The 23,460-nt window shown below is 40.8% G+C and overlaps 2 protein-coding genes across 2 annotated transcripts in view; one reads left to right on the top strand and one right to left on the bottom strand.

Annotated features, from left to right (window-relative positions):
• AP3B1 (adaptor related protein complex 3 subunit beta 1) overlaps positions 1 to 21,817 on the bottom strand; it is a 348,922-nt gene extending 327,105 nt beyond the window's left edge. The window contains exons 1-4 of the mRNA XM_032334867.1: positions 21,702 to 21,817; positions 21,067 to 21,101; positions 20,682 to 20,744; positions 1,730 to 1,816 (exon numbers count right to left, since the gene is read on the bottom strand). The gene's annotated coding sequence lies outside the window, so the exon portion shown is untranslated. The remainder of the gene's footprint in view (positions 1 to 1,729; positions 1,817 to 20,681; positions 20,745 to 21,066; positions 21,102 to 21,701) is intronic.
• Positions 21,818 to 21,959: 142 nt separating this feature from the next.
• The window catches only part of SCAMP1 (secretory carrier membrane protein 1), a 120,493-nt gene continuing 118,992 nt past the window's right edge, over positions 21,960 to 23,460 (top strand). Inside the window, exon 1 of the mRNA XM_032334871.1 lies at positions 21,960 to 22,154. Within this exon, the coding sequence (XP_032190762.1) occupies positions 22,098 to 22,154 (57 nt within the window). The 5' untranslated portion in view covers positions 21,960 to 22,097. The remainder of the gene's footprint in view (positions 22,155 to 23,460) is intronic.

The raw sequence follows: 23,460 nt of genomic DNA, 5'->3' as shown, positions 1-23,460 counted from the left end.
AGGGACAGCTCTAGGTATGATTTGAAAGTATTTCAATGGTCTTGTACCGAGTATCAAACTATCATTTGTCTGCAATAACTATCAGTTGAAGAAAATAAATAAATAAATGATGTATTTTTTTTTTTCCTGTATCTGCAAAGATCAATTGAGAGAGAACAGACGACTCAGGTCCTAGAGCAAGAAGGAAGCCTGGGGGACTTCAAAAGAATAGCAGTTAAGTGAGACAAACAGAGATTTCAGAACATGCTGCAAGCCCTGATTGTCTCTTCCTATGATACCTGGCTGTGGTAAAGACCCTAAATGGGCAATACATAGAACATTCATAGGTTCTATACCAAAAGAGCAGAATGGGGGGATTGAATGAGTGTGGAGTAGCAAGAATTTCAGAACTGGGCAAGTCCAGTCATGGAGACTGGGTGTAGTATAAACTGTTAACAGGCACAGCTATGGCTCTGTGGGCAGGGAGACCATAATTCTCCTTAGGGTTACTTTGTCAGGGACACAAATAATTCCTCACCTTGTGCCTCTGCCTTGCCACATCCCAAAGAGGACCAGAAAGAAGTCACCAGAAGGTCTTGCTCACTCTAATGGATTTTTGTTTACACTGCTTGCATTTCATTTAGACTTTTGATAAAATTTATGATAGAACAAATCATTATATGTGGATTTCCTTTTTTATCATTCCATTCCCAAACCTGATCTTGTCAGACTTGGACCTGAGACTTCTAAAAACCATGTTCATATTTATAACTTGTGATCATGTTTATTTAAAATATTATACACTCCTTATTTCATTTGTTAATAGTACTGTCTTGCCCTGTTCTTTCAATATCATTTTGGGTTTCTTGAAATTGCCTTTTATTCCTCAGTCCCAAAATTAGTGGAATGCTAGGGCTTGGCCTTTAAAAACTGGGGGCATGTGTGGCTACTCCCTCTCAATGCAGCTGAAGATAAAATCAAACAGTACTTTGCATCAGGAAACTGTTCTTGCGGAAGGTAATTCCATCAAAAGAATCTCCTGTTCCTAAGTGGCCAGAAAGTAAATATTTGAGACTTGCAGGCCTGTGGCCTTTGTTACAACTACTTAATTCTGCTGTTGAAGCATGAAAGCAGCCAAATGAATGGGCATAGCTATGTTCCAATGAAACTTTATTACAAAAACAGGAAGTTGGACTGGGCAGTAGTTTGCTGACCCTATTACTTGCCAACTCCTCTTAGATATCTGGACTCAAAAAATTGTTGCTATGGCCTGTGAAAGTAATTTTAATTCTTAAAAGGTTATAAACTGGTTGTCTTAATAATGTGTTGCCTAACTTAAATACTTACGTTGACATCCTGTTTTACAGAAGGCAGAAGTACTTGTGAATTTTCTTTGTTGACCAGAAGAGAATTATTAGCTTTCTTCCTTCTCCCTCATGCATGAAGGTAAAAGAAAATGATTATCTTACACATTAAGTTCTCTAGGAGCAAAAGATGAGGTAGAGCTTTAGGAGCAAGATGTTTCATTAGGATCAATACTTATGAAAAGTAGGGAAGGAAACAGAATTGGGCAGGGAGAAAAGGAGAACTTCTGTATAGGTCCAAAAAATCCGTCCAACATGGCAGGAAACACTGGAAGAATGGTATCCCAAATGCCAAGACGATAGCTTTCCCTTGCTCAATCACCAGATCCAGAATACCCTACGAAGACAAAGGCTTCAGGCAAAGCAGCTCTCTGGAAAAAGCTCACAGTTAGAAGTCGTCTGCTGGCTACATTCCCCACTGGTCTGGCATCAAGTTCTTTCTTGGAGAGGGTCTGTACAAGGAATCTTCATACCTATTTAAACAAAAAGTCTCAGAATGTATTTCATATGTTAATACCAGTGGTGGAGTAAGAACAGCCGTAGAGCTATTGAGCACGTTAGCTTCATTCTTTTGATTATGTTTCTATGATTTAAATGTTTAAATATCCCTTTTCATGTGGGAGAAAAGAGTATAGGACACAGACATCATGATGAAGAAATATCTGAGCATCTTTTTTTCCCTCCTCTATTTCTTCATTTATCTTCCCTAATGTATCATTCACCTTCTGTACCTTCTTTCATTCTACCTCTTACTTTCTGTTTTCTTCATCCTTCATTCACTAACCCCTTAAGTTCTGCCCAGCATTGTTCAAAAGCTTCATATATAAGGCAATACCTAGGGCTTGTAATGGAGGATGATTTCACAAACCACAGTCAACATTTCCTGGTTTTTGAACGCTACATACTATGCTGCTATGAATACTGATGCAATTTTTGTGTGACTATATGTTTTCAACAATTGTGGTTATATACCTATAAATGAAATTGCTGGGCTATATGGTAACTCCATGTTTAGTCCTTTCAGGAACTGACAAAATGGTTTCTAAAGTGGCTGTACCATTTTACTTTCCCACCAGCAATGTATGAGGATTTCAACTTCTCCACATCTTTGTTAATACTTGTTATTGCCCATCTTTTTCCTTACAGTCATCCTAGTGGTCTGAAGTCATATCTCACTGTGGTTTTGATAGACATTTCCCCAATGACTATTGATGAGCATTACTTCATGCCTTGTTTCTTTTACTATATCCTTTTTGAGTTAGTTTCTTAGTGCCCGCCCACTAAGACACTAATTGTAGTAAGTGATAACTAGTATCTTAGCTCAGAACAATCAAATTTGGATCAATAACAACTTAATTTCAGGAATGAAAAAAAACTTTGCCTCAGTGTAGTTCCATTCTGTTCCCCCTCCCTTTGTGCTATTATTGTCAGATGAATTACATGCTTATGCATTAAAAACCTATGAACACGTACCCCTGGGGCCAATATTACATTATATGTTAATAAAACATTAAAAATTAAAAAAAGAAAAAAGATTTAAACACCCTATGAACACAATCTTATAATTATTGCTTTATGCAATTACCTTTTAATTCAAGTAGGAGAAGAAAAGCATTATAAACAAAAACATTTTTGTGGACTTTTATAGTTACCTATATTTCTTTTTACTAGTGCTCTTTACTTTTTCAGGTGAATTTAAGTTACTATCTAGTGTCCTTTCATTTCAGCTTGGAGTCTCTTTAGTACCTTAGTATGAGAGTACCTTTAGTACCAGAGAGAGAAAGAGAAAGAGCACAAGTGGAGAGAGACAGGGAGAGAGGATCTGAAGCAAATTCCATGTGGAGAGCAGAGCCCAATGCAGGACTTGATCTCATGACCCTGAGATCATGACTTGAGTCAAATTAAGAGTCAGATGATTGTGGTGCCTGGGTGGCTCAGTGTGTTAAAGCCTCTGCCTTCGACTCAGGTCAATGATCCCGGGTTCCTGGGCTCAGGTCATGATCCCAGGGTACTGGGATCAAGCCCCGCATTGGGCTCTCTGCTCAGCCAGGAGCCTGCTTCCCCTTCCCACTCTGCCTGTCTCTCTGCCTACTTATGATCTCTGTCAAATAAATGAATAAAAATCTTTTTTTTTTTTTAAGATTTCACTTATTTATTTGACAGAGAGAGATCACAAGTAGGCAGAGAGGCAGGCAGAGAGAGAGAGAGGAGGAAGCAGACTCCCTGCTGAGCAGAGAGCCTGATGCAGGACTCGATTCCAGGACCCTGAGATCGTGACCTGAGCCGAAGGCAGCAGCTTAACCCACTAAGCCACCCAGGCGCCCCTAAATGAATAAAAATCTTAAAAAAAAAAAAAAAAGAGTCAGATGCTTAACCAGCTGTGCCACCCTGGCACTCCCCCCTTCAGTATTTCTTGTAGGGCAAGCCTGCTATTAAAAATTTGCTGGATTGTTTTTTTGTTTTTTTTTTTTTAAGATTTTTTTTATTTTTTATTTATTTGAGAGAGATTTATTGAGAGAGAGATCACAAGCAGGCAGAGAGGCAGGCAGAGAGAGAGGAGGAAGCAGGCTTCCTGCTGAGCAGAGAGCCCGATGGGGGGCTCGATCCCAGGACTCCGAGTTCATGACCTGAGCCGAAGGCAGCGGCTTAACCCGCTGAGCCACCCAGGCGCCCCTTGTTTTGTTTTTTGTTTTGTTTTTGGACTGTCTGAAATTCTCCTCATTTTTTAATAACAGTTTTGTAGGTTATAAAATTTTTGATTGAGTCTTTCAACATTTTCACTATGCCATCTCACTGTCTTCTGGCCTCCACAGTGTCTATGAGCAGTCAGTTGTAAATTTTACAGAGTACCCCTTGTACTTAATAGTCATTTTTTTCTTGCTGCTTTCAGGATTCTCTCTTTGTCTTTGTGTTTAGACAGTTTGTCTATGATGTATCTAGGTTTTGATTTCCTTTAGTTTATCTTTTGTTGCATATCTTTATGTGTAGTACATTAGTGATTTTCATCAAATTTGATTAGTTTTAGAGTAATATTTCTTTTTCTGTTTCTTTTGTTTTTTGTTTTTTTCCCCATTCCTTCTGGAACTTTCACAATGCATGTGTTCGTTTGCTTCATGATGTTTTGACGGTCTCTTAGAATCTGTTCTTTTTGGGAGGCCACCTGCCTGGCTCACTCAGAAGAGCATTAGACTCTTGATTTCAGGGTAATGAGAGTTTGAGCCCCACACTGGGTGTAGAGGTTACTTAAATAAACAAATAAATAGATAAACTTAAAAAAAATGAATGCAGACATTTCTCTCTTTTTTTTTCTTTTTTCTTTTTTTTTTTTAATTAGATAGAAAGAGAACATGGGGCTGAGGAGCAAAGGGAGAGGAAGAAGCAGACTCCCTGCTGAGTGGTGAGCCTGACTGGGACTGGATCCCAGGACCCTGGGATCATGATCTGAGCTGAAAGCAGACACTTAACTGACTGAGCCACCCAGGTGCCTTAATCCTTTTTTTTCCATTTTTTAAATCTTTTTTATCTTTTTTTTAATCTTTTCATCTTTTCTATTATTTTATCTTTTTTCTTTCTATTCGTCAGGCCGGATAATCTTAATTGAATGATTCATTCTTTTAAACTCACTGATCCTTTCTTCTGCCAGCTCAAATCTGCTTTTGAACCCATTGTGCATGACTAATAAAATTTATTTATTAAAAATATTGATACATATGTAACATGGAGGCAGTAAACACTTACTTTTTTCTAATTGTCCTGAAATACTTACTAAAAAACAGGATTAGGGGCGCCTGGGTGGCTCAGTGGGTTAAGCCGCTGCCTTCAGCTCAGGTCATGATCTCAGGGTCCTGGGATCCAGTCCCGCATCGCGCTCTCTGCTCAGCAGGGAGCCTGCTTCTCTCGCTGCCTCTGCCTGCCTCTCTGCCTGCTTGTGTGTACTCTCTGTCTCTCTCTCTGGCAAATAAATAAAATCTTTAAAAAAAAAAATAAAAAAAATAAAAATAAAAATAAAAAACAGGATTATATATTAGGCCAAAAAGAGAATATTGCAATTTAATTTATGTAATTTATATTGGCTACATCCTCAGATCACAAAATATAGTAAAAATTAACCACTTTAAAATGAAAGAACACTCTTCTAAGTAACTATTGGATTCAAAAAATAAAATAAAAATGGAAGTTAAAGATCATTTGAACATTAATGATAATGAGAATACTACACTGAAAACACATGGGAGTGGTTCCTATATTTAGAGGCAAATCTGTAGATGTAAGTGATTTTATTGTTAAAAATTTTCCAAATAAACAAAACATTTATCTTAAGAATCTAAGAACAAAAATGCAAAATAAATTTTAAAAATAGAATTAATGAAAATTACAGACATTAGTGAATTAGAAAGAAAAAAAAAGTCAATCTATAAACTCCAGAATGTACTTTTTAAAAATTGTACTTGTGTTTTTGTTTTTTGAGATGATTCTTTATAAGGACCAATAAAACTTATTACAATAATTGTTCTCCTCATGTAATAATGATTGATATTTAATAGTTTCTACTTGGTAGCATTTCTATTTCTTTTTTTTTAAATTTTTTTAAAAGATTTTATTTTATTTCTTTGACAGAGAGAGATCACAAGTAGGCAGAGAGGCAGAGAGAGAGAGAGAGAGAGAGGAGGAAGCAGGCTCCCTGCTGAGCAGAGAGCCGGATGCGGGACTCGATCCCAGGACCCCGAGATCATGACCTGAGCCGAAGGCAGCGGCTTAACCCACTGAGCCACCCAGGCGCCCCAGCATTTCTATTTCATCCACACCCATATGTTTGAATAGCCCATACAGTGTCAGTGTGCTTGTATTCTCAGTCATGTCTAGGTGGGGGTGTGTTTAGGAACAATTCCATAGCAGAATCAATTAAATACTGTCAATAAAGAAGCATTGTTTGGAAACAAACAAACGAACATGTTTCTCAATGTCACTGGGGCTTTTGGACATTGGATGCTATAAGAATAACTGAACTTCTGGCAACTTAAAGCACCAGAGAATTCAACCAGCCAGGGCAAAATTGGACTATAACCACACACTAGAGTAAGTGGTGCCTCAGGGAAATTGTTGAAACTAGAAAACCAAACTCTGGTGTGAGCAGTTTCTGCTTTCTTGGTCAGTGGAGTTTGTCCTTGAACCTGGAACCTCTTTGCTGTTTGTTCTGGGTGTGGCTACTGTGGTGAGCTTTTATAACGATTTTGTTGTAAACCAGTACCTGGCTATTGTTCTTTTCTTTTCTTTTTTTTTTTAAGATTTTATTTACTTATTTGACAGAGATCACAAGTAGGCAGAGAGGCAGGCAGAGAGAGGAGGAAGCAGGCTCTCCACTGAGCAGAGAGCCCTATGGGGGGCTTGATCCCACGACCCCGACCCCGAGATCATGACCTAAGCAGAAGGCAGAGGCTTTAACCCACTGAGCCACCCAGGCGCCCCCTGGCCATTGTTCTTATGGAAATCCTGAACCAAATGCAAATGTGTCTGACTGAAATAGTAAATTTTGTTTAGCAATTTAAATTGTGTTGAGTCTTTCTAGAATGAGGCGGTTAAGGAGGGAAATCTGTCTACTAATTCAAAAATAATTGTTTTGAGAGCTGAGTACCTTTTTATTCAGTTATTTCCTCACAGAAAATCATGAAACTAGAGAATCCCATAGGTCTAATTTCTTCCTCTGTGCACACGGAAAGACTGTGAAGTGAAACTGCACTGGATTGTTGCAGTCCACCCAATGTCTCCCATGGGATGCCATTTATAACTGAATTAGGCAGATAGGTTGTGGGGGCCAAAGGATCTCAGAGGGTGAGGGTAGGAATATTTCGGTAAGGACCTGTTTAGCCAGAGACTTCCATTAAGGTTAAACAATAACCTTGTTGTTTAACCCTTAAACTGTCCCTGCTCCCCTTCCCCCAGGGGATTTACTTAAAAACAAGTCCGGGGAAACCAGCTCCAGGTAACAAAGCCCAGATACAAGTGTGGGTCAGGCCAAGAGGAGACATCCGATCAGTGGGGGGTTGCATACTATCTCCCTAGCTACCAAGGAGTATGGGCCCCACCCTTTGGGAGCCTTTTGGGTGCCAATTCTGACCAAGGTGTGATAGGCTAGGTCAAATGTCTACTATAAGGTAAATTGTAATTCAGTTGGTCACCTAGCATCACTGTGCAGCTTTCTCTGTGTTACAATCTCATTGGCCACCTGTGCATGGCCAGGCCCAACTGCATGGCCTTTGCCCTTAAAAGCCAGTCTGTGAAACAGAGAAGGGTCGCCCTCTCTTTAAGAGGTGTGGCCCTGGCCGGTCAGTCTGATTCTTGATGCCTGGCATGAAATAAAGCTTTGCTTGACCTTCGCTTTATATCAGTCTCATTCCTTTAATCACGGACCCATTTTTCGGGGGGCATAACAATTTCTCCTCCAGAAAGTGGTAGACCCATCATCAATTTCCTGGAGTAAAAATAAAGATGGCCTTGAATTAAGGGAAGGAAGAACTTCATTCTCTCACTTGGTTGGTAGCAGTGGGACCTGACTCTGGTAGAGGAGGACATGGTAAAGATACATGACTGTGGAAGATAAGATGACCTTGGCTACTTGTGATATACCAAGGAGTGAGGAGGGAAATGGCTCAGTACAAGGTAATGGCTGATTGACTTCTGGACCAAAATCTAAATTCCCATTTTATATTTTTTCTTTTGTATCTTCTGATTCCCCTTTAATATTGTTGAGCTTTTGGTAAAATTTTAACTGCTACAGTCCAGTGCTATCCATGCTGTGGAGTCTTAGGAATAAGCCCGTGTGCGTAGCTGAAACAAAGTAGTGTAGGAATATAAGTTTTCCCCCACTCTGCTTTCTCCTGTGGAATCAGCTTGGTGGTAGATGTCAGAACATTGAATGGACAGGGCGCCTGGGTGGCTCAGTGGGTTAAGCCGCTGCCTTCAGCTCAGGTCATGATCTCAGGGTCCTGGGATCGAGTCCCACATCGGGCTCTCTGCTCAACAGGGAGCCTGCTTCCTCCTCTCTCTCTCTTCCTGCCTCTCTGCCTACTTGTGATCTCTCTCTGTCAAATAAATAAATAAAATCTTTAAAAAAAAAAAAAAAGAACATTGAATGGACATCCTGGCAAAGTAGAGAGTATTTGTCCCATGCCAGACAATAGCTGAGTGCAAGTGGACACTATTGCCAGCATGACACAGCTCACCCATCAATATTCCAAAGGGAGGAAATTGGTTAGGTGACCAGACATACTCTGATATTTTATAGATGGGACAATCTGATCAGTAGATGTTTTCATTATAGCATATCAATTACGCAGAAAGAGTCATTGGTACCTACTAAGACAACTTGGTAATCAAATCGTGGTAGCTTGTGGTACTGTATAAAAAGCATAGAAAATTCAGTCGAAGAAATAAATTACCCATGGTTAATAATTAATTATAAAATAAAAGACTATCTTCTTAAAATGTCTAATATTGAGAAGAATATGATAAGAACAGAAAACTGAGTTTATACTAAAAGGAAAACAGATTAAAAATGAATTCAGCCTGCTTCCCCATATGACATTTTGCCTATAATTTCTTTCATAAGACTGGAGGAACACGTTGACCATCAAGACAGGGAGCAAGTATTTATATGTTAAAAACAGATGTTGATTGGCATTTCTTTGTTTACGGGCCAAAGGTATAAATTCCTCCTCCTTCCTGGGAAAATTCTAGAGCATTCAAGATTGTTAATGTTGAATTATTAATCACACTGTTTTCTGTGGATTTTTTTTTTTTTTTTTAATGTGTTAGGATTCTTATTATGGTGCTCTATAGTCCTAAATGCATGCTGAGGGGATTATTTGCTTACTACAATAGCACTGTAGGAAACTTCAGTTGATTTACAAAGAATTGCAGTTCTTTAAAGGCACAAACATTGAAAACATCTAATTGAAGATGAGCAGCCAAGAGGGAAGCACACACATATGTATTTGTTTTCAGCATCGATTCTGTCACAAAATGTTGCAGTTCACTGAAGTGAACTGATTCTATGTATATATAAAATAACTGCAGTGAAATTAGTCAAAGAAAGACAAATACCATAGAATTTCACTCATATGTGGAATTTAAGAAAAAAAATTGAAAAAAGAGACAAAAACCAGACCATTATATACAGAGAACAAACTGGTAGTTGTGAGTGGGAGGTGGGTGGGGGATGGGTAAAACAAGTGAAGGGGATCAAGAGTGCACTTATGATGATGAGCACTGAGAAACATATAGAATTGTTGAATCATTATATTGTACATCTGAAATATAATACTATATTAATTATATTTGAATTAAAAACTCAGATATAAAAAACAGACAGAACTTAAGAAACCACCACAATTATTAGGAAGTAGTACACAGTTTTAGATTGAAATTTGCCTGAAATAGACCACTCAGACATGGAGACAATAATAAATTATATGTAAACACCAAAATCTAAGTAAAACATCTACAGATTTTGACAATTATAGATTCTGTTTTGATTGGTAGAATATACCAGGTTGTTTGGACACAATTATGAATTTTATGTACAACACAACAAATTAGATGTGTACTTACACTGGACAGGTATTTTAATGAGCTAGAGCAGGGGTTGGCAAACTATGGCCTGAAGACTAAATTATACTATAGGTGCTCATTTTGTGTTCATTTACATATTCTCTATATACTCTGAGTTAGTTTGAGGGCAGAGTACCCAAGACCACTATCACTTCTGCAACCCCTGTAAGTTAGATTCCCAGAACCATCCTCAGGTTTGGTAATTTACTAGAAGGATTCATAGAACTCACTGAAAGTTATACTCAGGATTATGGTTTATTAGGGGGGAATGACAGAGATTAAAATCAGCCAAAGGAAGAGACACACAGAAGACGGTTTGGGAAAGTTCCAAAAGCAAACCTTTCCTCGTCCTCTCTCATGAATTAAGGGCCCATTTATCTGTGAGAAGTGATGTTTGATAATAATAATCTTATTATCAACCAGAGAAAATCACCTGAGCTTTGGTGTCCAGAGTTTTATTGGAATTTCATTCATTAGGGATAATTTGTTGATTTAATGAGTGCCTACAAAGTTGAACTCAATCTCCAGATCAATTGATACAATGTGACTCAAAACCCTCACCCTAAATCCTGTGGTTGGTCTTTTGGTATGGCCAGCATGCACGTTAAACAAAGACACTGCTATTAGTTATGGCAGAGATCACCAGCCAGAAGCATTTTTGCACCTCTTGATCAAATATAACTTAGTTACCAATTTAAAATATAGTTAATGTCAGTGTCAATGTCTAGTCCTAAGACATTCAGGGACAAATTATACTGGGAAGAGAAAGGATAATATCTATGGGATCTTCTGGCTGGGGTTGGATTTAAACCTCTGGATGTTATGTTATTTGTTTTTCACTTGAGTGAGGTGAATAAATTTGGAGACAATAGTAAGGGGATTATGATACCATCAATACACTTTTATAGAGGGTCTCCTTTCTGCAAGGTAACTGTTGGGCACACAGTTCTCCAATGTTTCACTTATCTGTTCTACACAATGAGAGAGAACAAAGGTGATTAATAAGCTAAAGCACAGATTCATTTGTTTCAGGACAGTTTATTTTAGTTTGTAAAGCCAATTATTTCAGTTACAAGTCCTGTAAAAATTTGGGGTTTTTTATAAACATCATTTAAGTCAAAACTAAGCCATATTCTTTCTCCTAAACTTATTTTTAGTTTGTGAAATGGATGGTCATTAAATAAATGGAAAATAAGTAGAAAAAAGAAAAACTGTCCATTGTCTTCTCTATCTTTGGATTTTAGGCTTAAAAATAAAATTGTATTTCTTTTTTCCTTAAAGATTTTATGTCTATCTCTATGTCCAACATGGGGCTCAAACTTATAACCCTGAGACCAAGAGTAACATGCTATACTGACTGACCCAGCCCCTGTACTTCTATGCTTTACACCCTAGATAGCCTGCCTCTTCCCATTCACATTATCTTTTTTCATGTTATTCCAAAATCTTTTTTTCAAATTTATACAAGCTGATAGGGTATTCCAGAACCTTTCTTCTAACAGATGTCAGTTGGTTGTATGAGCAAACACATGCATTTATGTATGAATGAAATATAATAATCGAGTCATTTTTTAAATTTATAATTTTCTTAACCTTGACAAATATTATAACATATTTAATACTATATCTCATGTGTATGTTTAATGGAGTTGAATTTCCAGAAACTCTGCACCTGAGGAAGGAAGAGAAATCAGCGTTGCCTAGTAAGGATCGGTGAAATTTGTCTCAGTCTGTGTGGTTTGGCCTGAGATGTGCGGTCACAGGGTTGGAAGATTAGTCCTTTATGATTCCGCTGAGCAGAAGGCATGAAGTATGGTTTTATTCTCAACTCTGCCCCTTAGTTGGTGGTGGCCTTGATGTCTCTGCTCTCTTCACTTGATGTTACTTCTTTTCTCTGATTTTCCATCATGACCTCCCTGTTCTTCCGCCCAGAACCTGAAAGTACGCCATGTTGCCCCTCTGCTGCTCAGCCTAACCCCTTCTCTGCACTCTACCAATACTGGCAGTTATTGGTTCTAAAGTGAGATATTTCTTTCCTCACTTGAGGCAGAGTTATCTGTTCTCAGTTCCTCACTGTGCTTCTAATGATAGTATCTCTTTATTTCGTTTCCTCTCTATTACAGCCTCCCGGTCTTTAGGAATTGGGCACGAGTTCCTGAAGGCTAGACCCAAAGACAAATGAGTGATGCATCTTGTGCTGTATCCAGAATTATCTTCTCTCTCAGGCTTTAGCCCCTGTCCATGGAATAAGCCTGGGCTCTCTAGTTCTCTCTTCTGGGATTGAACTCACTGTCTGTGAGAGGATAAAGGAAGAGTTTTTGTTCCCCAGTGGCTTCAGGGCCTCAGGCCTCGAGCCGACTGTCAGCATCTCCTACCGTCCCTCCCATGATGTTTCTCAGCCCTATTATGGCTGTGCTCTGGTGAGTCTGTTTGCCGGCTACCCTGACATGTTTAGACCTGTCTGAGTTCTTAACTTCTTAACTTGAGCTAATGCTCTGGGACCCTCACTCCATTGATTTAGAAATTATTGGACTTGATTATTTTTGTGTTAACATTAATTTTAAAAAATTCACATCACCAAATCTCCATTGACTTTATGTTTCAAATTCATTTGTGTACCAAAGTACAATTTAATCAAGAAACTGGTCTAATACTCTTGTGAAAATGTGATTAATTTCTTCAGAATCTTGCCTGACAACGAAGATGTTCTCTATTCTTATGTTTCCGTCACTGATCTTCTTGTGCCCTTTATGGTGAAAAGTGGGTGACAAAGCAGGCAAAGGGAAGGCAAATTGTTCTCCAATTTTGTTTTTATATAGAAGTTTCATCATTCCTAAAAAAAATCTTTTTAGAAACATTTGCTACAGGTTTTATGTGCTATGATAAAATACAGCATTAAAGGACAAAAATCTAGAATACACTGTACAAACTACTACTAACAATGCAAGTCATAGGGTGCCTGGGTAGCTCAGGCATTAAGGATCTGCTTTTGGCTCAGGTCATGAACTCAGCATCCTGAGATCGAGCTCCAGGTCAGGTTCCCTGCTCAGCTGGGAGCCTGCATCTCCCTCTCTAGTTCCCCATGCTTGTGTTCCCTCTCTTGCTATCTCTCTCTGCCAAATAAATAAATAAAATCTTAAAAACAAATAATGGAAGTAATAACAAGAGGTTAGAAAACTGTTAGGTGAGTGCAAGTTTGATGTGAAAGGAATTTCTTTGGCTTTAACTATACCCATCCATGAAATCATTCAGCTTCAGCATTATAGCAGATGTTATGCTGGGTTTCAAGTATGTGAAAATAATAAAAGTATGGTGTGTGCCCCAGTGGTATGTATCATCTGGAGGGAGACAGAAGTTTGCCAAAGGGGTGATAGACATCATTGAAGCCCATGGTTGCATTCCTTTGGCAACCTCTGACTTGAGCTCTGGTAGACAGTAACCATGTATGTTGATGGTTTCTCACTACTAGTGTTTACTGAGTTTCTGAGCTTTACTGCCTCAGGGATTGCCTCTGTGTGTGTGTGTGTGTGTGTGTGTATGTGTATGTGTGTGTGTGTGTGTTTAAGGTGCCTGGGAAGTTCCCTACCAATAAGGACTAGGAGTTGGTGGATAAATGCCTCTGTCCTTCGGAGAACAATTATAAGAAACATTCTACATGGTTCTTCAGAGGATCCCCACTGGGAATGAGCCCCAATTACTTATAGTTGTAAATTGCTTAATAATTCATTTATTGGAGGGATTCCTGGGTGGCCCAGTTGGTTAAGTGTCCAACTCTTGGTTTTGGCTCAGGTCACGAGCTTGGGATTGTGGGATTGGCCCCACACTTGGTTCCACACTCAGCTCGGAGTCTGCTAAAGATTCTCTCCCTCTCTATCTGCCCCTCCCCCTGCTTGTGCTCTCTCTCTCTCTCTCAAATAAAAATCTTTTTTTTTTTTTTAAGATTTTATTTATTTATCAGAGAGAGAGAGGGAGAGAGCGAGCACAGGCAGACAGAATGGCAGGCAGAGGCAGAGGGAGAAGCAGGCTCCCCGCTGAGCAAGTAGCCCGATGTGGGACTCGATCCCAGGACGCTGGGATCATGACCCGAGCCGAAGGCAGCTGCTTAACCAACTGAGCCACCCAGGCGTCCCTCAAATAAAAATCTTTTAAAAAATAACTAATTTGGGGCACCTGGGTGGCTCAGTGGGTTAAAGCCTCTGCCTTCAGCTCAGGTCATGATCCCAGGGTCCTGGGATCAAGCCCCACATCGGGCTCTTTGCTCAGCAGGGAGCCTGTTTCCTCCTCTCTCTCTGCCTGTCTCTCTGCCTACTTGTGATCTCTGTTAAATAAATAAAATCTTTAAAAAAAAATAACTAATTTATTGGATTTTCCTCTCTAGCTGTTTTGTTCTTCCCACTCCCTCACTCTAGGTTCCAGGGAACACCACTCAAATAAGCTATTTATACCCAAGTTCCTTGTCCCTTTCACCAAAATCAAGCTCCTGATTTTGGCAAAATCTGATTTTTGCATTACCAATATAAAGTAGTGATTTCTATAGATGATAAATATAGAAACAGAGTTCTCTGTTTCTATAGAGGATGGATCAACTAATTCCTTGACTAGGAGCTGCCAGGAGAGACTATAGGTCAACTGCAGAAGCCAAAAAAAGGGGAGAAGTTTGAAGTTGATAGTTGAAAGGTAAGGCTCTCCAGTGTCTTTAACTATTGCTCAATAGGAGGTATCTATTTAATACAATGGAGACTAAATTGCATATCTCTTGTTATTTGAATGAATTATGGGCTTTTGGAAGGAGTCAATGAGACAAGTTGGAGCTAATGCCTGGTCCTTGGATTCAGCAGTTTTTAGAACCAAGAATATGAACAAATCTATGGTTTGACCTTTGAAACCATCTCTTGATTCATGAGGCTGGTTCAAGGTAAGAATGTCTTGATGGCCAGGGTTGGTCCAGGGATATTGAAGTGCTTAAAGATAAAGGGAGAGTTTGCTCTCCCTTTTTGTGTTTGCTCTCACCACCGTGTGGTGGCTTTCTATTGTCTTGTAATCAAGCTCCTAAGGCAATGTGTCAGGTTCCATGAGAGAGGGGCTGTGAAAATGTAAAGAGAGGATCAAAAGATAAAGTTGTGATTCATCAAAGCATTATTTAAAAAAACTAAAATCATGAAAACCTCCCTATGTAAGGCCCTCCCTAGCTGAACCCAGTGCCTTGCCTAAGATGTCTAAAGAATATGAGATTTGAGCAGGATTGTACTGGGATTTGTGGGAGGAAAAAATATCCTCAGCCCCATGGCCTAAGACCATACCAAGAGACAGGCAGAAAACTGGCAAGGGTGAAAGTGGAGGGAAACGAACTGTTGCAGCTGCCCCGAGGACTCTTTCAGTGAAGGGAGGTGATGTGGTAGGGATGGAGGAGAGCTTTGGTTCTCAGACCTAGAGACAATGGACGTAGTTATCCACATCCCTCTCAGTATTTCTCCCCAGTCATCTGTTAGTTGGACATTGGGTTACAATGGCATACATAATGAACCAACAAGGTTATGCCACTTCTCTTAACAAACAAACAAACAAACAGAACCCAATGTGGAATTCTATCCTTGGGCAATATAATAAAGCCTCTTGTAAAATGCAAGGACAAATAATATGAAACTCCAGACATGAGGTCTCTGTTTCACATAATTCTTTTTTTTTTTTAAAGATTTTATTTTATTTGACAGACAGAGATTACAAGTAGGCAGAGAGGCAGGCTCTCTGTTGAGCAGAGACCCCGATGCAGGGCTCGATCCCAGGACCCCAGAATCATGACCCGAGCCGAAGGCAGAGGCTTCAACCCACTGAGCCACCCAGGCGCCCCTGTTTCACATAATTCTTAAAATAACTTTTAGATTCACTTCCACTCTTGAGTTCTCATTTTCTCATTTGTGAACTGATGATAATAATATTTCCCAAAGATATATTGTATAGGAGAAAATGTATGTTGAGCCTCTAGAATTTCAGGGCTTGACCAATGCCAGACATACAAGAAATCTGAGCTGTCTCTATGTTCTTTTCCCTCTTTACAATAGCTATTCTAAATAAAACTGATTTCTTTTTTAAAATTCTCAGTTAATTGAAGAGGGAGAAAATTAAACTTTCTTTCTATAAAAACTCAGTAGGGGTGCCTGGGTGGCTGAGTGGGTGAAGTCTCTGCCTCTGACCCAGGTCATGATCTCAGGATCCTGGGATCAAGCCCCCCTCCCCCCAGTCAGGCTCTCTGCTCAGCAGGGAGCTTCCCCCCAGCCCTCCTGCCTGCTCGTGATCTGTCAAATAAATAAATAAAATCTTAAAAAAAAAAATCAATAGTCGGGGCACCTGAGTGGCTCAGTAGTTAAGCGTCTGCCTTTGGGTGACAGTCGTGATCCCTGGGTCCAGGTTTGAGCCCCTCAATGGGCTCCCTGCTCCACAGAAAGCCTGCTTCTCCCACTCCCATGCTTGCGTTGCCTCTCTTGCTGTGTCTCTGCCAAATGAATAAAATCTTAAAAAAAAAAAAAGAAAAAAGAAAAAAACAACCAAACCCAATAGTCAGATTTGGGAGATTAGAAAATGGGTTATATTGCTGTGATTATTTCTTCTTTTACAAGAGTTCCCTGAAGATTTATGCCTAATTTGCAGCTTAAGAATTGTAGACTGCCCTGACTTTGAAGACTTTTATGAAATTGCACAGACATTAGGTAATACCAGGTGTACTTATAAAATTAATTGTTCATGAAAAAAACCAAAATCAGTTTTCTGAAAATGTACCTAGATAAAAATAACAGTAGTCCTAGTTCTGCTTCTCAAACTAGTGTCCAAAGGAGTTGTAGGACTGTAACACTTATTTTACCACTTTCCTATATTCATATATTACTATATATACATTACTACACATTACTATATATATTTCTATGTATTATATGTTTTACTATTATTATATAACTACTATAGTACTACATAATTTACTGTATATACTATAATGTAGTATATATTATGTACTATAGAATTTACTATATAGTTTATATATTTTACTACAACACAATTTACTTAATTTTCCTTTTTTTTTTTTTTTTAAAGATTTTATTTATTTATTTGACAGACAAAGATCACAAGTAGGCCGAGAGGCAGGCAGAGAGAGAGAGAGAGAGGAGGAAGCGGGTTCCTGCTGAGCAGAGAGCCCGATGCGGGACTCGATCCCAGGACCCCGAGATCATGACCTGAGCCGAAGGCAGCGGCTTAACCCACTGAGCCACCCAGGCGCCCCATTAATTTTCCTTTTTTATAGTATTTTAAATATGATCACTGGTTAATGCCTCAATATTTAGGTATTATATGTGTGTGTGTGTATAACATACATGTATGTATTTTAAAATTAATTATTTATTTATTTTGACAGAGACCAGTGAGAGAGGGAACACAAGCAGGGCGAGTGGGAGAGGGAGAACAGGCTTCTGGCAGAGCAGGGAGCCCGACGGGGGCTTGATCCCAGGACGCTGGGATCATGACCTAAGCCAAAGGCAGACAGATGCTTAACGACTGAGCCACCCAGGTGCCCATACATGTATATATAATAATGTTTTGCAAAATGCATTTTGTCTTGCAAGATGAGGATAATTTCACCAATAATGTTCTTATGCAGACTCTTCTAGCCAATAAAATGAACTCTACAGTTAGTTCTTTTTTTTTTCTCAACGATTTTATTTACTTATTTGAGAGAAGCACACGAGGGGGCAGAGAGAGAGAGGGAGAAATAGGCTCCCCTCTGACACTTAACCATCTGAGCCACCCAGGCGCCCCACAGTTAGTTTTTGCATTTCATTGGCCCATAGCATTACAATGTTTCTATGACATCATTGTTTGGAATTTAGAGTTTCAATCCAGAAAATTTTATCATAGTACTTGCACAACTCTATTTATATTGACTACTAAAATGGTTGTTCTTAATCTTATATTTGGGCTTATTCTGAGCAAAGATGTTATGTGGGATTTCTTTTTATAAACTAAGAAATGTTAACTGTAAACAATCATTTCTTGAATACTTTTTTCTTTTTTTAAACAATTTTTTAAAAAGATTTTATTTATTTATTTGACAGAGACAGAGAGAGGGAACACAAGCAAGGAGAGTGGGAGAGGGAGACCAAAGAGGCTTCCCACAGAGCAGGGAACCTGATGCGGGGTTTGATCTCAAGACCCTGGGATCATGACCTGACCTGAAGGCAGATGCCTAAGGACTAAGCCACCCAGGTTCCCCTCTTGAATACTTTAATAGCAGCGGTCACAGCAGAAAATCTCGAGGCAGGGTCCACTGTGACAGGTGATGAATTTCAGTTTTAACACATTAGTGAATCCAGAGTCCAATGAACCTTTTGAAGTAAAAAATGTAAATTTCTAACCTGACATTTTATCAGCATTTACCAGCTATATGCTAGCAGTGTAGAAAACATGGAATGTAGCTTATAACCCCCACCCAACAGATTCTCAAATTTAATTTGTTTGACTGAGGAAGAAGAAACATGATAATGGTGTGAGGCATATCCTAAAGGAAAAACAAAAACAAAACAGAGTTAGGGAGGGGTGAGACATTGCCACAGGTTAATAAAATATTTGAGCTGTCCAAAGGACCCAAAATATTTAGCTATATTGTAGGCCTTTTAGGAAGTTTCCTGGGAACAGTCTCTACATTTTTTATCTCATTCATTGCTTTATCTTTAACATCTAAAACACTGTTTATCAGTTAGTAGGTGCTCCATAAATACTTGCTGAATGATTAGTGTGAAACTTCTGATCAGAGAGGGGAATTGATCTGAGAAAGGTCACACAGCTGGTTTATGGCAGATCTGGATCCAGAACTAGTTTTAATTCTTCATTCTTTGTTCTACCAAATTTAGGGGCACCTCCTGGAAAATGAACAAGTCCAACCAGTGAAGCCTCCCATATGCTGACTTTGTCTTCCACATAGCATTTTGTCTTCCTTTATGAAATATACTACTAACCAAATCTATCAATTTAATGTCTGAAATGTGAGCTGAGAGAATGGAGTTTTGTTCTTAGTTCCTCTATTCACTCACTCCCTTTGCCACTGAGGCAAATTATGTAACCTGTCCAAAGACAGTTTCTTCTCCTGAAGGAGCTCAGCTCCCTTTCATTTCTCATGTCCTAGGAGTCTAAATTTCATGAAAGCTAATCATAAGCTCACCCATGGACCATATGTCTGAATGTCTTTATATCCGGGTTCTTAAAGTGTGGTCAGTGTATCACTTCTTTTTTTTTTTTTTTTAAGATTTTATTTATTTATTTGACAGAGAGAGGGAGAGATCACAAGCAAGCAGAGAGGCAGGCAGAGAGAGAGGGGGAAGCAGGCTCCCCGCTGAGCAGAGGGCCCTATGCTGGGCTAGATCCTAGGACCCTGGGACATGACCTGAACCGAAGGCACAGGCTTAACCCACTGAGCCACCCAGGCGCCCCCAGCATATCACTTCTAGCAGAGTCCTTTAAAAATGCTGATCTTGCAACTGTTAAAGAGAATAAAATAGACACATAGTTTTTGATTTGGAGGGATTTCCACTAGGCAACGCTTCCCAGCGCTTTTCACTTCTATAGTCATGGTACACACAAAAAGTGAGAATACTGGAATACTTGGCTGGCTTAGCCAGAAGATCATGCGAAGTTCAATCCCCACTTTGGAGGTAGAAATTACTTAAGATATATAAATAAAAACTTTAAAAAAGTAGTAATATTTATGGGGTGTCTTCGCGTAAGAAAGCTTAGACTATCTCTTTGCTAATGCACATTTCACTGAGAAACTGCCAGAAATACCATTTAATAAGAAAAACAAGTTTCAGGAAAATATTATATGTGATCCATTTTCAAGACAATGCTAAAACTTTGTATATGCAGTATGTCTACATGAGTATGTATTATGTATTGTGTATGATCATGTATTATGTGCATGTAGATATACAATGTTATAAGAATGTTGAAAGGATCATACTGGTTGTTAAAGTAGGGGAAGAGAGAAGGGAAAACAAAGAATAAAGAGAAAAAAATTGAGAACACCAGTATGTATGTAGATTCAGGCCCCCTATCTGAGATTCCTTAAAGCAGAATTTAAAAGATAAAAGATGTGCAGAGGTGGGTGTCTGCATCATTAACAGGATTCTGTAACAGTAAAGTCTGTTAAGTCTTTGCATTAGGTGATAATATCATTAGCTGTAAACACACTGTATTGGAAATTTCCATCCTGCAATGCAGGCTAAGCTGATACTCATTGTCTTGGAACATAGTAGATGCATAATAAATAGCTTCTGATTATTTGAGTCATTTGGAGGACAGGTGGAGGGAGTAAGGGCCAAAGTGGTGAGACAAGCAGATCAGGTGGGCAAGGTCAATCTTAGGAGAGTTGAGGAAAAAAAGCACATAACAACAGTGGACTGGGCCCTCTTGCCATTTTCAGACATTCAACCAATATTTGTTAGGTACTAAATACATGCAGGACACTTTTTCTAGCTCTTACATAATTCCCAAGTAACCCTTTACAGAGTCAAAGATTTTAAGAGATAGCACTAGTCCCATCAGAACCGGGATTTGAACCAGACACATGTTTTGAGCACTAAACTAATGAACCAAACACCAGGCAGCTGCGAAGGATAGGGTGGTGAATCCGTTAGCTCTTTTTTATATCTAAGATCTTGAAGCTCTGCCATGATCTTCTCTGTTCTCACTTACCAGTTGACCCTCCTAGTCAGGTGCCTAGAAGCAGCTTCTTCATCCTATATTTCGACTTGGATCCTGCCAAAGAGATTATAATAAATCTGGTTTTTGTAATCATTCCTAGAACTAGTGTTTTCAGAGTGGGGAAAAAGTATCATTTCCCAGGTGACTTTGCATAGTGCAAGCTCCCCTCTCCCCAGCCCCCTCACAAGCTAGTAAGACTAATTCTAGTTTTTTCCCCAAAACCTAGGGACAGACCAAGTGAGCATTCTGGCTCTTCGTTGCTTCATCTGCTAAGTGCTTTTCTGTTAGAGCAGAAAGATGTAAGTGGGGAAGGGGATGCCCTCTCATTAACTTCAGGGGTAGGATAACAAATAGTACAAAAATTCTTTACACGTACCCATTTTTCTGTGCTCTCATCCCTGCTGTTGGGGGCTGTTAAAGGAAAAAAATCAGAGGTGTATATTTTGCGCCCAAATGCCTTAAAGTAAAAACAACAATAAAAACATCCTTTTATCACCACTAACCACTAACATTAACTTGAGGACCTTGATTTCTAAATTCGTTTCACCCTCATCCCATCCCCATTCATTTCCGGAAAAGTAGCCATTTTGCAGATTCCGGAGAATGGGAGCAGAGGCTGGAACCTACTACTGGATCTTTTCACTTTCGGAAACCCCTGTGGAGCCATTCCGGATCGGTAACGCGAGACTGGTCTCCGTGATTTATCAGTAACCTAGAGTCCAGGGACCGGAAGGCGAGAGGCTGCGATTCCCAGGTGGGGTCAGGTGGGGTGTGTGTGCAGAACTCATTAGCGAGGTCAGGTCCCCACGGGACATTGTCTTTGGAGCCAGGTGCGGAGCTTCTCCAGCTGCCGGAGCCTCTCCAGCCATGTGCTGGAAGCGTGGTTAAATAGCTGCCCCCTCCCCGGGTGTGCAGCGCACTTCTCACGCCTCCTTCCCAACCTGGGGAAATGGGGTCAGTGTGTGTCTTGCTCATAGAATACCACCTCTTTCCCAAGTCACGATCGCTTACCGGCAGCCAATCCTAAATGGATAGTAATATAATTCTAGCCAAACTCATTCCTCCTCAAGACGCGTAATCTTGGGCCCAAGGAACGTAGGACGGGTCACCCCCGCTCTCCGCTCCCGGCTCCCTCCGCCCCTGGTCCACACTCGGTCGCAGCCAAAGCCCGGAACGCTGGATCCAGGCCCGGAAGAACGGGATCACGAACGGGAACGGCGCCGCCGGCCGGGAGCCCGTGGCACCGGGCATGCTCAGTGGCGCGGCCGGCTGGGTGGCCCCGAGAGCTGCACCCGGATCTGCTCGGCGGCGGCGGCGGCGGCGACGTGAGCGCGCAGGGGGGCGGCGGCCTCGCCTCGTCTCCCTCTCTGCGCCTGGGTCCGGTGGGTGACGCCAAGCGCCAGAGAGATGTCGGATTTCGACAGTAACCCCTTTGCGGACCCGGATCTCAACAACCCTTTCAAGGTGAGCGTGTGGTCCCCAGCAGCCTTCCGCCGCCGCGACGCGTTGTTGTTTGTGAAAACGGCAAGTTCCTTCGCGCCCACCGAGCCCGCCCCTCGGCTCCCCTTAGCCGCGTAGACAGGGGCTCGGGGACGGCCCGCTCCCCATTTGAGGGTCGCGCCCTGGCCCTCGCACCGCTTGTTTGGGGGTTGGAGTGGAACGTCCTCGGCTCCCTCTCCCGCCGCCCCCTCCGCACATTCCCGACTGGGGACGGTCGTGCCGTCGCCCGGGAGTGGGCCCGCGCGTCGGGAGGGTTCCCGGCCCGTCTCTCGGGAGCTGGGAGAGTAGAGCTCAGGGCAGGTGGAGTTGTCAGTTGACAGGCGAGTGTGGCGGGCCGGGCCCGGGCGGGGGCCGGGAGCCGGGAGGCGGCGGAGGGGGATCGCCTTCGGGTGGGGTTGTCATGGGGACCCGCAGCGGCGGCGAAGGGCTGCGTGGGGGGTGATGGCAGAGGTGTAGAAGAGAGGTGAGGGCGTCGAGTACGCTGCAATTAAAAAAAAAAAAAAGCCTGTGTTTTTATTTTTTAAACTTGTGTTGCGTCCACATACCACCAGCGGCGCTGCTCCCCCCCCATTTGATTGAGGTTGAGAGTATTGATATCGAAGCCGAAGTGAAAAATAAAAATAAATAAACACACCTGGGAAACAATAGTGCACGTGGACGACCATCTTCTTACCTAACTGCTCTTAGTAAGGTGAACGACGGGATGTTTTCCAAGCTCCTGGTGCGTCACCGGTTCTCTGGGCTGTGTGAGGATAGCATTTCGTCCATGAGCTTCTTTCCTTCTTGGAGTGAACCTTACCAGCCCCGGCTTTGGAAGGGCTTGACACAGAAACGGGCAATGAGGGAGAAGGCTAAGATGTTTATGATCTATGCTTAAACTACTGCATGAGTAAATACCTATTTAAAGAATAATAGTCTAGGTTTCTTAATGAGCCTCAGCTGCTTACAAGTATAATTTGTTTCCAACTGTTGGTCAAAGTTTATTAATTTTTTTTCTGGATATGTGCAATAGTAACTTTAATTTGTACTCAAACAATGTGAAAGAGTAACTTTATTTTGTGGTCTCACAAGTGTCACTTTTGCCTTGAGTTTACATCTCATTACTCCTGGTTTTGTCTCTTATTACGAATCCTGGAAGGGGGTGGCACCCGCCTGGCTCAGTCCGTGGAGCATGCTACTCTTGATCTTGGGGTTGTGAGTTCAAGCCCCATGTTGGGTGTAGAAATTATTTAAAAATAAAATCTTAAAAAAAATTCTGGAAGGGAAAAAT

The sequence above is a fragment of the Mustela erminea genome, chromosome 3, assembly GCF_009829155.1.
Source record: "Mustela erminea isolate mMusErm1 chromosome 3, mMusErm1.Pri, whole genome shotgun sequence".
In the NCBI taxonomy this organism is placed as follows: domain Eukaryota; kingdom Metazoa; phylum Chordata; class Mammalia; order Carnivora; family Mustelidae; genus Mustela; species Mustela erminea.
The sequence above is the reverse complement of the archived record's forward strand: the minus strand, read 5'-3'. Positions and strand labels throughout refer to the sequence as shown.